The sequence below is a fragment of the Sorghum bicolor genome, chromosome 1, assembly GCF_000003195.3.
Source record: "Sorghum bicolor cultivar BTx623 chromosome 1, Sorghum_bicolor_NCBIv3, whole genome shotgun sequence".
In the NCBI taxonomy this organism is placed as follows: domain Eukaryota; kingdom Viridiplantae; phylum Streptophyta; class Magnoliopsida; order Poales; family Poaceae; genus Sorghum; species Sorghum bicolor.
In genome coordinates, this window is record NC_012870.2 from 72,069,688 (window position 1) to 72,083,856 (window position 14,169).

The 14,169-nt window shown below is 38.1% G+C and overlaps 1 protein-coding gene across 1 annotated transcript; it reads right to left on the reverse strand.

The window, feature by feature from the left end:
- Positions 518-10,239, reverse strand: LOC8078876 (anaphase-promoting complex subunit 6). Its single transcript, XM_002468159.2, has 16 exons — positions 9,636-10,239; positions 8,732-8,866; positions 8,571-8,644; positions 8,286-8,325; positions 6,978-7,023; positions 6,514-6,593; positions 6,242-6,417; positions 6,036-6,161; positions 5,612-5,686; positions 4,628-4,753; positions 3,460-3,529; positions 2,698-2,780; positions 2,076-2,189; positions 1,697-1,796; positions 1,123-1,158; positions 518-843 (listed from the first exon to the last, which is right to left on the reverse strand). Exons 1-16 carry the CDS (start codon positions 9,999-10,001, stop codon positions 751-753), a joined length of 1,740 nt encoding a protein of 579 aa, XP_002468204.1. The 5' UTR covers positions 10,002-10,239; the 3' UTR covers positions 518-750.

Sequence of the window (14,169 nt, forward strand, 5' to 3'; positions counted from 1 at the left end):
ACTACATTGTGTATATTTTCATACTTGTTTATCAGTTTGAGTATGTATATATACTCATATTAAGATACTCTAGATCTTACCACGCGAATTTTTTCAAAGGAATTCATATTTTTAATATATTACTAAAATGTCACTACTATATTATATACAATAAGTATAACCACGTACTCTATGTATGCATACATACTTAACATACATATCACCCTAGATGGTCTAGTATGATCATATACTTCGTCTATATACATTTCATCCGGTCATATACACCTTAAATCTAGAGATATAGACATAAGAGTAACTACACGCGTGTAAAAAAAACTTTACAGAAATGTAACTAGCTAATGTTGCATTGGGTAGCTTTGAGCAAGATACAAGCCTGCATAAGAAACTTTACAGAAATGTATACAAACTATACTGCACAAAGCTAAGCTAATGCAGGCCATCAATAGGACTCATAGTCATGTCGAGACCTTTTAACCTCTCGATAAACCCCCTCCATACAAACGGAGTAGCCAAGCTCTAAGAGTAAAGTAAAATTGCTTGCCATAATGGAATCAGAGTATATATAAATTAAAAGGTCAAAAACTTTGGCTTTACACTGCGATCAGCCTCAAGCGGCTGAAATGAACTTGAGCAATTACATATTGTACAACAACAAATTTACATATAATTGGCTACTACTATGTGTGTAATGGAAAATAATTATCTAAGCATGTGACAGCACCTGTTGCGATTAGCAAACCTCGACTAGGCCTAAACTATTCTTCTACGAGCTTGGCAGATGGACCCAAGAGCATCTGTTAGCATCTCTGTGCAAAACTGGTCGTCTGGTTTCAACCATAGAGCCTGACCAAAAAAGGACACATGAGAAAACCACTGGCCAATAAAGCATTTGTTGTTGAATGCAGAACAAAAAGGAGTTGGTCCCCATTAACCAACACGTTACACGTCTGGTTAGAGACAATTTTGGGGGCATGGGTTGCAGATTTGCAGGCATATATTAACAACAAAGTCAAAGCACAGAGAACTCCAGGAAAGATGTATCTCAGTACTGTTTTTGCATAGCCAGTACTATGAATTTGCTTAATTAGAGTTGATGAATTTGAAATGATCAAAAGGACACACCTTATGGTAATAATTTATGGCAGCCTCAAAATCATCCTGCATAACAAAAAGAAGGCATGCATAAAATTCAGATAAATTCTGGACATATATGAAGATCAGTCAACCTAGAACATGAAAAAAAAAATCATTTCTATGTTTTACTGTAGTACGTAGTGCTTATTTATATGCAAGTTAAACTTTCTTCTGTTTAATTGTCAGTGTACCAACTTATATTTCAACAAACTGCCACTACAATTAGTAAGCTTGCACCAAGACTGTGACCCATTATTATGTGGTTATTATTTCTAAGAGAACTTCTAAACAATGGCACCTAGTTAACAGATATACCTCAAGCATCACTCAGTATAAAATAACTGCCACCATAACTGAAGAATTGAGATGCATATGGCTGTGGGCTTATGGCTAAAACTTTGCAGAATATCAATGGACCTAAAATCGACAGAAGCTAAATGATCTTTAACATACCACAACTTCCAGCCTATATAAATACATTTATTTATAGTATGACAAGACAGCAAAACAGCAGCAAACATTGTATGAAACAATAAATGGAAGAGGATCAGAGAAAAAATACCATAAGATGGTAAGTATAAGCAAGACCAGCAAATACACTCAAACTTTTGGTTGGTAAAGTGAGTGCCTTTTCATAATATGATACTGCTTTCTGATATTCCCTGTTCAAACAATAAATACTTAAACCATGGACAATAGTTCAACAAGAGTTAATAAGAATAGAAATTAGGGGTGAAAAAAGGCCTTCATCTGAGAATATTCGCATAACTTTGATAACTTAATTCAATAAACTGACTTGTCATTTTCATGCATAAAATTAATCAATTGAGAAGGCCATGGGATCAGCAAAGGCAAGTCTATAGTTGAGTTAGTATTAAATAAAGAAGCTCAAGAACTCAGTAAAAACTAAACACAGCAATATGGCATAATTTATCAATTACTTGAGTTTCCGAAGTGCATGCCCAAGATTCACCAATGTTGGTTCCCACATTTCATTCAGAGAGGATGAAGTATGCTTCAATGTTAACTCAAACAACTGAACTGCCTTTCGGTACCTAAATGTTGAACAAACAACTCTATCAAGTGTTTGCAGAGTCAAAAAAAACATTAAACATGAATTTAACAGTGGATATTGATCAAATTGATATTCTATTCAACAAACTATCACATATATTGGATGGAATGTCATAAGGAATTCAGTGCTGAACAGATAAAAGTGAATGAGTATCAGTAAGCAAAACCATATTGCACAAAAGCAGACAACAAACCTGCCTCACCAAGTTGAAGAGTGCACATATATCTATTAAAGATTATGTTCAAATTTTCAGAACCATCTAGTCGAGTGTATGTACACCGTGAGCTCTGATTAATGCTTTTTACTGTTCTTTTGCAGGCATATTTCATGGTTTCCAGAGCTCTGTATGGTACATCCAGTTTTTTTACTTTCAGATAATAAGATATATGTAAAATGGCACTTCTAGAGCAACTAGTAGAGCTAAGAATGATGCTGTTTGTGAAACCAAAGCATCTAGTCTAGAACCAAAAGTAGAAGAAATTTCTTACTCCTTCATATTATACGCAACGACCCCCGCCTCATTGTAAATAAGTGGATCAGATGGGCAGATGGATTTTGCTTGTGTGAAGAACTACATCACAGAAACCAAAAACAATATGTATCACCACCACATGAGGAAAGAACTTTTCTGTAATGCAACAAGCTTAGGATGACTGGTTATTAGTAGTGCTACAATCTGCAGATGCAAGAATACTTAAACAATGGAGCTGTTAGCAAGCAAAACTTGATTGCAGTTTAACCACTCTGATAGTTAAACAGCATGAGAACCCAGCTCAGTTGGATCAAAAGCCAAGCTCCAGCCAAAATTCAGAGGAGCCACAGTGCTGAACTGGAGCCGGTTTGTGTATCACATTCACAAGCATCTTCTGCAGCGTATTTGAAATATTCAAAGGTATGGAAGTTTACCAATGATAAATACTAGGTAAGGTGACCGCAGGATGCGAGTTAGCATGGCTCTCATTATGAGATATACAATAAACAGCACTGCCGTGGAAGGTGATCAACAAATACCAACAAAAAAAGAAAGAAAGCTGATTTCTGGATTGCAACTGCCAGGCTGCTCACTTGCAAGATGCATTTGGACAAACAACCAATGCCGTTTTCAAACCTGTCTTTGGCCAAAAACATATAGTACTGAGGTAAATGAGGGGGATATGGCAAAGAAAGATAGATTGGCTCTAGTCACAGTTCCTCTATCAGCATGAAGTTCCTCACAAGAAAATCAGAAGCAATAAGCAGTTGTATATTACCTGCTCTGCAAGTTTGAAATTGTGCATTCGCACATATTGCATGCCCATGTATAAAGTTGGCAGATGACATCTGAAAATGCATTATTGGAAATAATTAGATGATAGCTTGAGGACAGGTACAATCTGCAGAACATTTGAAAGAATTTTGGAAAAAGTCTACTTCACCCCCCCCCCCCAACTATGGGGGGTGGACTACTTAACCCCCTCAACTTTGAAACCGGACGTTTTACCCCCTGAACTTTCCAAAACCGTTCAAATAACCCCCTCAGGCGGGTTTCGACAGTGGTTTTGCTACAGTAACCATGGTTTTCCTACAGTGACATCGGTTTTGTCTTTTTCTTTTTTATTTATTTCAGCTGAATCTTTGGAAAATCGTAGAAAAATTGTAAAATAAAAAATCTAATTTTATTGGACTCCACAAGAGTAGATCTACATAGTGATATATAATATGACATACTTTAGTACAAAGTTTTTGTTGTAGATTTTACAGAAAATATACGGCGATTTCGATCTTTTATTTTCTGTAAAATCTACAGCAAAAACTTTGTACTAAAGTATGCCATATTATATATTCACTGTGTAGATCTACTCATGTGGAGTCCAACAAAATTAGATTTTTTATTTTACAATTTTTCTATGATTTACTATGATTTTCCAAAGATTCAGCTGAAATAAATAAAAAAGAAAAATACAAAACCGTTGTCACTGTAGCAAAACCATGGTTACTGTAGCGAAACCACCGATCGAAAACCATCTGAGGGGGTTATTTGAACGGTTTTGGAAAGTTCAGAGGTTAAATCGTCCAGTTTCAAACCTGCCATAGTTGGGGGGGGGGGGGTGAAGTAGACTTTTTCCAAAGAATTTTATACCCCAAATTAGAGAGCAGGCACAAATCCAATTTCTTTACGGTGAAATAGATACATTAAGAGAGCTCGTCAAAGTTTCAGAAAAGAAAGACCAAAGGTATCATAGTTAACTTTCCGAAAACATCCGAAGTATACCAGACAAAGTTCAGGCACAAAATTTCAAGAATAAAAGGTAAATTTGTCAACATTCAGTACATGTACAGAGTATTTTTTCTAGCCAAAGCCATGAAAAGTAAGTTGCCATCAACAACCACTTTGGATCTTCAAGAAATCAAGAAAAATAAAGGAAATGGATTACTCACCCAGGAAATAACCGAGCTGCCGTCCGAAATGCAGCCATTGCTTGGTCACCCTCCTCTTGAGCAGCATAGGCAATGCCTGTACCAATCCAAGCAGGAGGAAACGTCCCGTCTAAACCTGTAGCTTTGCTGAAAGAAAACATATTAACGTACGGTAAACCACAGTACCTACCAAGTTTTATCAATTAAAATCATTCCATTGAAACATAAAAGTTAGAACAGAGAAATAAAACTCAAGTGAGACCTTATTTGGCCCTTGCCCAGCCTTTATGCCAGAGGTACATGTCTTAGAACAGCGCTCGGCATCTTGTTCATACTGGTTACAGTTAGTTGATACATAAATTTGGGATAAAATGTTGGTTGTTTTTGCTTACATGTAAACTACAATTCTGCATGATTGATACATGAGCTTTCCCGCAGGTTCAAGGGGAAATAGTACTTCCTCCAAACTTATAAACCGTGCCTTACATTTTGTTTACTTTTTGAGATGGAGAGATAGTATAACAAAAAAAAATGGTGTGGCATGTTTTGCAGCACATGAATGCATATTCTCTTAAATAAGCAAGGTGTCTCATCCAACTGAAGATAACAACTTTGAGAGCATGGTAGGAAACCTGAGTTAGCTCAAGTTATCACATGCTGACTACTGCTTAATAATATTCTGTTCACCATAGCATGGCGTCACAATTAATAAATTAAATGCAGAATTGCTTGGGAAGCAAGCTTACACAATACTTTCGAAGTCATAGATTTTTCACGACCTGTAACTACATGTCGTTCAAGCCGTGCACTGGCTCAAAGAAATGTAGTGGTACAAGTTCGACAAAAAAATAATATTCTAATAGTAATTACCATGAAAAAATAGCAAGTAGTGCCAAAGTTTCCGCACTAAGATTTTCACCGAGAAAAAAATGGTAGAATAATGAAGCTAGAAATGAAAATGATAATGTGGTGAATTGTGACATTTAAACAGGACAAGATGATCACCCGAAGTATCTTCGCGCTTGATCATACTTCTTAATACAGTAGTAATAGCAACCGACAGCAAACCATGAAAGAGCTCTGCAAATGAAATGAGTAGAAATTAGAATTATGCAATGATCATGATTGGCAGCAAACTATCAAGGAAAAAGAGAAAACTTCTACCCAGTCATGCAATGAAAGGTTGCATATAGTGCACAGTACAACCAAGCCTTACTATATCTCAAATTATTGACATGCAAATGAAGTGAGGAATCACTGAATCAGGGCACCTAGCAGTAATAGTCTTTTATAGAATCAGATAAACCTTTCAGTCAGAAGGAATACTCCAAACTTTTGTCGAAAATTAAGTCAGAATACTGATCATATTGGATCATGGAGATAAAATCATGAATCAATTAATCAATCAATCATTAAGATCCATACTCACTTTTGAGGATAATCCTTCACTAAGTTGCATGCCAAAAGATAAAGATCATTGGAATGACCAAGCTCCAATGCAGTTGCCAAATGAACTAATGTGCTCTTTAAATGGAAAGGGTCTCTCTCAAGTAACCTGAGACAAATTTGCAACATATGTAATAAACATTTGTAAGTAAATGAAAAGTGAAATAGTAATGAATGCTACCAACTTACGAGGATGTGAGTTGAAAACATTTTTGGTACTCTCCACTCTGGTGGTGGTATTCAGCTTTGCAAGCCAAAACATCAATGTTATTTTTCATTCTTTCACCAGAACTCGAGGACGAAATACTACAAGCTTCTTGTTCAAGCTTCTTGAATTTTGCTTCAACTAAATCTTCTTTTTCATGCTAAAGGCAGAAGAGAAACCGTTAGCGAAAAGGAAGCAAGTACCATTATACTTCCATCATTTGCATGTGTCAAAGTTCAGATACTAATTCAAGTACCTTCGTGATCAAACATGAGTAGAATGTTGATAGCCACCCATCTTCTTCCCCAAATTGCAGAGAGGACAATAGCTCAGATTCTGAAAAATACCGTTGCACCATGTTAGTATAATGTTCAGGACCACAGGAGGTTCCAAGTAAAACATGTTCTACAAATAATTTAAATGGACAAAATAGAACTTATGATATTTTACAGAAATGCCCTCAACAGATACATTTTGCATATGTGCAATCAGATTAATCAATCCTATCAAGCTGGTAGTAGAATGTCTAGCCATTTCTAGTTATAAGTTATCTGCTTAAAACATGATTGAAATGCATAGGTTAACCGAAAAATCTATATGGCCGGTAGATCATATTGGGAATGAATGTGGTTCTAACTTCTAAATCCAAAAGTGATGCAACAAACTAATTCAAGATATAAGAAAGCCTCAAGATAAGCAAAAGCCCAATTTGAATATTACCTTCCTCACATGTCAACATATAATTATCAACAAGACATTCGAGAGCCTGAAACATATATAAATGAATCAGATTTAGGAGCCTACAAAGTTAGAATATCATATAGCATTATATCAACTCGAGAGACTGTCAACGAGAATTGTAATTGCCAAAATATCCAATACACATGGTTTTTATACAGTTCTATGAGCTTATTTCAATTTTCAGAATCTGTGGAAACAACGGTAGTAAACAGGGTGTGACACATTGTTCATTTGACACTACAAGTAATAGCACTATAGTCTATAGTTCTAACTTATAAGACACCTGTCCACAATATTGAAAGGTTAGGCATATTAATTGGTCGTAGGTATCGTTTAACTTCAACAAAAACAGCATGTGCATCATGAGTGTCATAGTAGACAGACTCATCATACAGTTCAGACTACCCAAGTGAGAAATATACAGGTCAAAGTAAATAAGAAACACATAAAACAATTCAGACATTGCGTGTAAGGTGTGTGCACTGTACATGCATGGAATTAGACATTAAGATAGACTCTCAACACCAATGCTGATTATTCATCAAAATCAGCTTACATGGTGCAATTTCATGGATCGATAAACAACCAAACTAGAAACTCTAATTTGGAAGTCCTGGGCACCAGCAAAATGCAAGTTTTTTGCTTGGTTGGCTGTCCAAGATCGCCTTTGGACAGCAGATCGCTTGGCTAGAAGAGGATGGCCAAAGCAACGTTTATGTCCTCTTTGTCATAGGACGGATGAATCAATAGTACACTTGCTTGCACATTGTCAATACAGCCAACGAGTTTGGTCTGCGGTAAGAACTTGGACTGAGACGGCTCCAGGACCCTTCGGGCTGGACTTCCTTTGAACCTGTGTCCATTTGGTGGCGTGCAGTCGGAAAGGCTGAGGGTATGCCTATTAAAGCCATTCGGTACTTGACAATCCTGGTGACTTGGGAGCTCTGGAAGGAACGCAGTGCTAGGATTTTTCAATGTTACCATTCCACTGCGGAAAGCCTAATTGCGAAAATCAATGAGGAAGCTAGGAGCTGGTGCCTTGCGGGAGCCAAGAGGCTCAAGGAGCTTATCTCGAGAGTAGTCCTCTAGCGGAGCTCTTTGACTTTTTGTTTTTTACTCCAATTTGAAACTTCTATTTCATGTTTGAACTTACTCTTCTTCTCTATTAATATATGCCGGGCAGAACTCCTGCCGGTCGTTTCAAAAAAGATAATAATAACATGATACTGCATGCTCTTTTTTCTCATAAAAAGAATAGTACTGTCATTGAGTCACTGTTCTTCTCACCTCATAACACAGAGGATCGGCTTTAACAGCTGCCTTGTACCTGAGACCAAGAGGGAAGAAAATCATAAAGGTCAGGTACAACAGAAGACTAGCAAGCAGCAGCATAACCAAACTTTTAACTTTATTTTACTATATAACTCTAAATTAAGGATAAGTGTACAGGGAAAAGATATTTTAGCAAAAATGCATAAAAACTAATTGAATATATTGATGATAATGGTACTATTTTGAAATACACCATCAATTTTAACCAAAAGAAAAGCAAATGAAGCTACTTATTTTTACCATTGGCGAGCAAGATCACGGTTGTCCAGTGCTTCATAAGCCTTACCACGTAAGAAACATAGAGCTGATTTGATCTGGCAAGCAAGTATTACAGTAGTAAGCAATCATCTAACAACCAGAACAGAGGAAGGTGTTCAGGGAGGGAAGGAGCATCATCACACATTGATCTCACGATCTTCAGCATCCTTATCAAAATAAAAATCACTGCCATCATCCTGGTCAAGGACATTTCCATGCTCATCCACTTTCGCATCCCCAAGCATCAACAAACACTGATGCCACTCTTTCAACTCCTCCTAATAAACAAAGAAACAAAACTGTGAAGTTGAAGTTGTAGCAGAAGCACAAAGCTCTCGCTAAGTTAACAATCTAGACTAACCTAGAAACGGAAAACTGAAGCCTTCAGTTAAAAATCCATATATGAAAAATACATTTATATAAATCATATGTCACACCATCTTATATGCCCACATGCTCTTCTCGTTGCTCTAATTTCCAGGATTAGGAGAAATACATCAGAAACATGCTGCTCATTCCATGTGGCACTATTGACCATTTTCCATCTAAGAAGTCCTGACATTGTTCTAACTAGCTCTAAGTAGCAGGAGACTGATAAAAAAAGAATACAAAAACACACAATCAATTTGTATAGTGGCAAACATAAATCAAGGCAGCGTGTGAACATTTAGAAGGTTTCCACTACAGGCCCAAAACGAAATTGATGACACTAAGGGCGCAATGTATCTAAGCAAATGCCCAGCCACACTCAAAAGCATCACCCAAAATAGAATCAAGCGAATCTCAGTATTTTTAACAATCAGCTGAAAATGCCCGCAAGGTGTTTGGCCAAAGTACTAGCCCAGAACGCCTGACGAAATGTCGAGAGCTGCGGGTAATGAATGGAAACCCAGGGACGCCCCGCGATCCAAACAGCGAGGAGCAGAACGCGGGGCCCATACTGACACGCATGCGGCGTGCTCGACGGAATGAACCGGCGGGAAAGAGAGGGGGGGGGGGGGGCGGCGGGTGGAGGGGAGGAGGGGGGGTGCTCAGCGGCCTTCTTACGAGACACTTGGCGGCGAGGAATCTGAACCGGAGGTCGCGGAGCAGGCGGGAATTGTTGAGGAGGTGGAGCGCGCGGCGGAATTGGCGGCCGAGGAAGAGTGCCTGCGCGAGCATGTAGATGTCGCCAGGGTCCCCCGTGACCGTGGCCACCTTGTCGGCGAGGAAGATGGCCGACTTGTAGAGGTGCTTCCCGGCGCAGTCCCGCACCACCCCGCGCAGCCGCTCCAGCGCCTCCTCCCTCATCTCCGGCGGCGGATCGGCGGCCTCTCCTATTCTCCTCCGCTTGGGACTCGGCTCGGCTGCTGCGTCGGCGGCTGTGGAGGATGTGGGCGGGATGCGAGGGAAACCGAAATTTGAGTTCCACATTCGAATTAGGGTTCGGGATTGTTTCGAAGGAAAAACAGGTCGAACCAGCGATGGATTGTGTCATGTACTCATGTCTCGTCATCTCGTGTGTGGGTCACCTCAGCTGGTGTGTTGCATGAGATCAGTCCGTGAAAGTTTTACCTGCTTTTTTTTGAACGGTTATATAGACATTTAATAATATACAGTACTCCCTCCGTTCCAAAAAGAGTGTCGTTTTAGGTTTTTGTGCTACAAGTTTGATTCGATTTGTAAAAAATACATGCAATATTTGTATCTCTAAATAAATTTGTTAAAAAACTAGACTTAAAGATCTTTCCAATGATACTAATTATGTACTATAAATATTAATATTTTTATTATATATTTAGTTAAAGTTATTTCTCGAGAAGCGAAAGCGACACTTATTTTGGGACGGAGGGAGTATATGGCAACAGAATAAGTGAGTTTTATAGAGATGAAAGTATCTAGGGATGTTTACATGGACTAAACTAACTTGGATCTATTTGGAACACGGGAGTTTCACGTTCACATAAAACGCAGGAAGGGAAAAAAATTCCCACAACAAATAGAGCCTTAGTTCATGTTTTGAATGCTAAATAGAAGATCTAAATATAAACTAATCTTGATATAATATAAACTAATAAAGACTGATTAATTAATGAATAGAATGGAATACATTAGAAATAAAATTTAATTAGTCCATATTTAATTGATTATTCAATTATGAACTAAGGCACATTTGATTCTCTATGCTAAAGTTTAGTCTCTATCCTATTGAACGTTTGGGAGTATTATATATAAACTAAAAACTAAATATACAGATTGAGAGACTAATTTATAAGATAGGTTTTTTAAATCTAATTAGTCTATAATTTAATAATATAATACTACAGTAAATATTTATTAATAACAGATTAATTAGGCTTAGTGAATTCGTCTCGTGGATTACTAACAAAATCTGTAATTTTTTTTATTAGTACCCATAAGCCCCACCATGTACATCTACTAAACTTTAGATCCAAACACCCAACTTTAGTTCGGTGGTCAAACAGAGTAATTGTAGAGTAACAGGTGTCGCAAACGGGCGTATGTTGCGCAACCTTGCTCTTCCAACTTCTAATGCTCGACATCCAAGAGCAGAGACAGGGCCATATGCCCATATGTGAGTCAGTGAGAGCAAGAACGCAATCCACAGGTGAACAAGCTGCAGCCGATCACACAACAACCGGTCATTGGAGTCTTGATTTTTTTTTATACTAGGTAAATGCCCGTGCGTTGCTACGGGAATCTTAAAATTTTCGATACAATTTAACACAATAGAAGTTAGAAAAAATAGCAGGTTAGGAATTTAAACTTTCAACACAATAAGAGTATCAAAAAGTAATGGCTCAAAATGAAGACAAATAAATTTTAACTTGTCTCTATAGAAAAAAAGGAACTTAAAAAATCAATGGAAACAAAAAAGTGGAGTTTCATTGTACCCGTGCGTTGCAATGAGAAAAATAATATCATGATAATTCTAAGTTGAATGTGTTGTGCTATTACAAAAAAGAAATGACACTTAAAGTGCCATATTCGTGACAAGTCCATGCTTTGTGCAATAAGGTGATAGTAAAAATCTGCAGTACAACTGCTAATTTATCAGAATCATAGTTAATCCTAGTGCCATCAACAGGTCAGATACATCTGCCTCTGGCTCCTCCAACATAGATTATAGTAATTCAGATGCATCGAATTGAATAAAAAATTAAGTGAACCTCAAATAAGAAAACTGATGACATTATTCTAAATTATCCTCAAATAAGACAATACTTCAGCTTAGAAGATATACAGAAACCAAAGAATTGTTTAGTGCATGGAGAGGAACCATATTTGCAAGGTTGATCTCTGGGATTGTATTGTCAATAAGCTACAGTGTCATGATTAGCACAAAACTACTCCGCGGCAGTGCCAACATCATCTATTGCATGTACTCCACCACTTGTATTTGTCATGATCACCGTCAGCTTCAAGCTGACAATGATGACAGGCCTCCTGAAATGCCTCACCTTGCCACCATCAGAAATATTTTTTTCTGCCAGCTGATCTCTATAGTGATCTCAAGCAGGAGATGTGCCGGCTGACTTGGATTATGAATACACATGTAAAGAGATCGAGATCACAATATCATATTGAACTATCAACTGGACTATGAATACACGTGGGAAAGAACAAGACCAAAGTAGGATATTGAATTATCAAACTACTACACTAATACAAGAGATCATATGGAGACTTGAAATATATGATTACTCATAGGTCAGTGATTGTGCCTTGTTACAAGCAAAACGAAACCAGATGGCAAATAAAATATGTACTGGAATTTTATACATAGTAGTGCGTGTGTTTGTACAACTTTTAGGCACACAATACAAGAAGCTGCTAAAACATAGGGTTGTAAAACTGTTCATATTTCATTAAATGGTCTGAACATGTTCTCAAGTGTAGGGATCTCCGTAGTAAGATTTATTAGGAATGAATAGTTGAATGATTTGATTTGAGGAGAAAGTACAAATAAGGGACTTATGGTGACCTCTATGCATTAATGTTTTATTCCTCTCTTGAATGAAGGTAGCATTCACATTCCTAGGATTTCATATGAGAGAGTTTGCATACAAATTTGGAAATAGAACAAAACAGTAATTGTTTTAATTTAGTGCAAGTTATTAGTTGTTTCTATCAGGTAAGGTGCTAAACATGTCTAGGAGAACAAAACTTTATGCAGTCAAATAATAGGATGCCTACTTTCAGAGCTGTGTTTGTTATGCACCATCATACTGCTATCTGGCAAAGCAAAGGTAATTTGTAGACAACATTTTCTAGCATCTTCAGCTATCTGGCAAAGCAAAGGTAATTTGAACTACTACACCAAAAAATAACTAAATTGAATTTCTCTAGGATGTAATCCCAACACTGAAATTAGTTCAGCGAGGTAGAGATAAGTGGATTTTTCCTAGCTAGAAACTCAAATTGATTTACAGTTCTGAATTAAGGCAATTAATTCAAATCCACACATCAGGAAACAAGGGGAAGAGATATCATACGATTTGGTGGCACAGCGACACGACGTTGCTTGAATTGCTTTAGTCGCCGACGTGTGCGACGGTGTCTCGGCTCAGGGCAGAGGTGAGACACAGAGGCTCAGTAGCAAGAACCAGGAGGACTGCAAGCTAAGTGTACTCAATGCACAACTACAAGCATTGAGAAGCAGCAAGAAATCTATACACTACTAATTGATCTATCAATATAAGGACTGCAGACTGCTAATTTTTTTTAATTTGAGTAGAGGCTAGAATTCAGGAATGTAGGCAAATTATTAATTTAGAGATATCTGCAGGGCTGAACAGGTTGTACAATCAATGGATCTATGCTTCTGCATTTGCCAAAGGTCCACGATCTAGCCCCCCCCCCCCCCCCCCCCCCCCAAAAAAAAAAAAAGAGAAATCGAACACATATTGGTACTGATCGGCATCGTGCTAAACGGCTTATTGACATACAAAAGGAGATGGAATATTTTTTTAAAAAAAACTCTGCACCCACAACGACATATCTGCAGGGCCGAACAAGTTGTAAATAAGGCCTTGTTTAGTTCCCTAAAAATTTTGCAAACTTTTTCAGATTCCCCGTCACATCGAATCTTTAGACGTATGCATGAAGTATTAAATATAGATGAAAATAAAAACTAATTGTACAGTTTGGTCGAAATTGACGAGACAAATCTTTTGAGTCTACTTAGTTCATAATTGGACAATATTTGTCAAATACAAACGAAAGTGTTACTATTCCTATTTTGCAAAAATTTTCGGAACTAAACAAGGCCTAAAAGAAACAAAGATGCGAAACGGGTTCTCCCTCGCGTGACTCCTGGATTGGGAAGCATCCTTCGCCCAATGGCTGACGCCAGATTAAGTCTGGGAGCAGCGCAACTAACGCTCCCCCGCACTTCCCCCTCCAGATCGCCCACCACGTCTTCCCCAATGACGACGACGCGGCTCCAATCCCATCGGAAGGGCAGACGGAACCCGCGGCGGCCGATCCAGCGGGTTGTGACCTTGTCGTCCCCCCCCCCCCGACCGATCTAATCCCAGACACGGCACGCTGACCCCCACGCGTGACCAAACGAACGGCG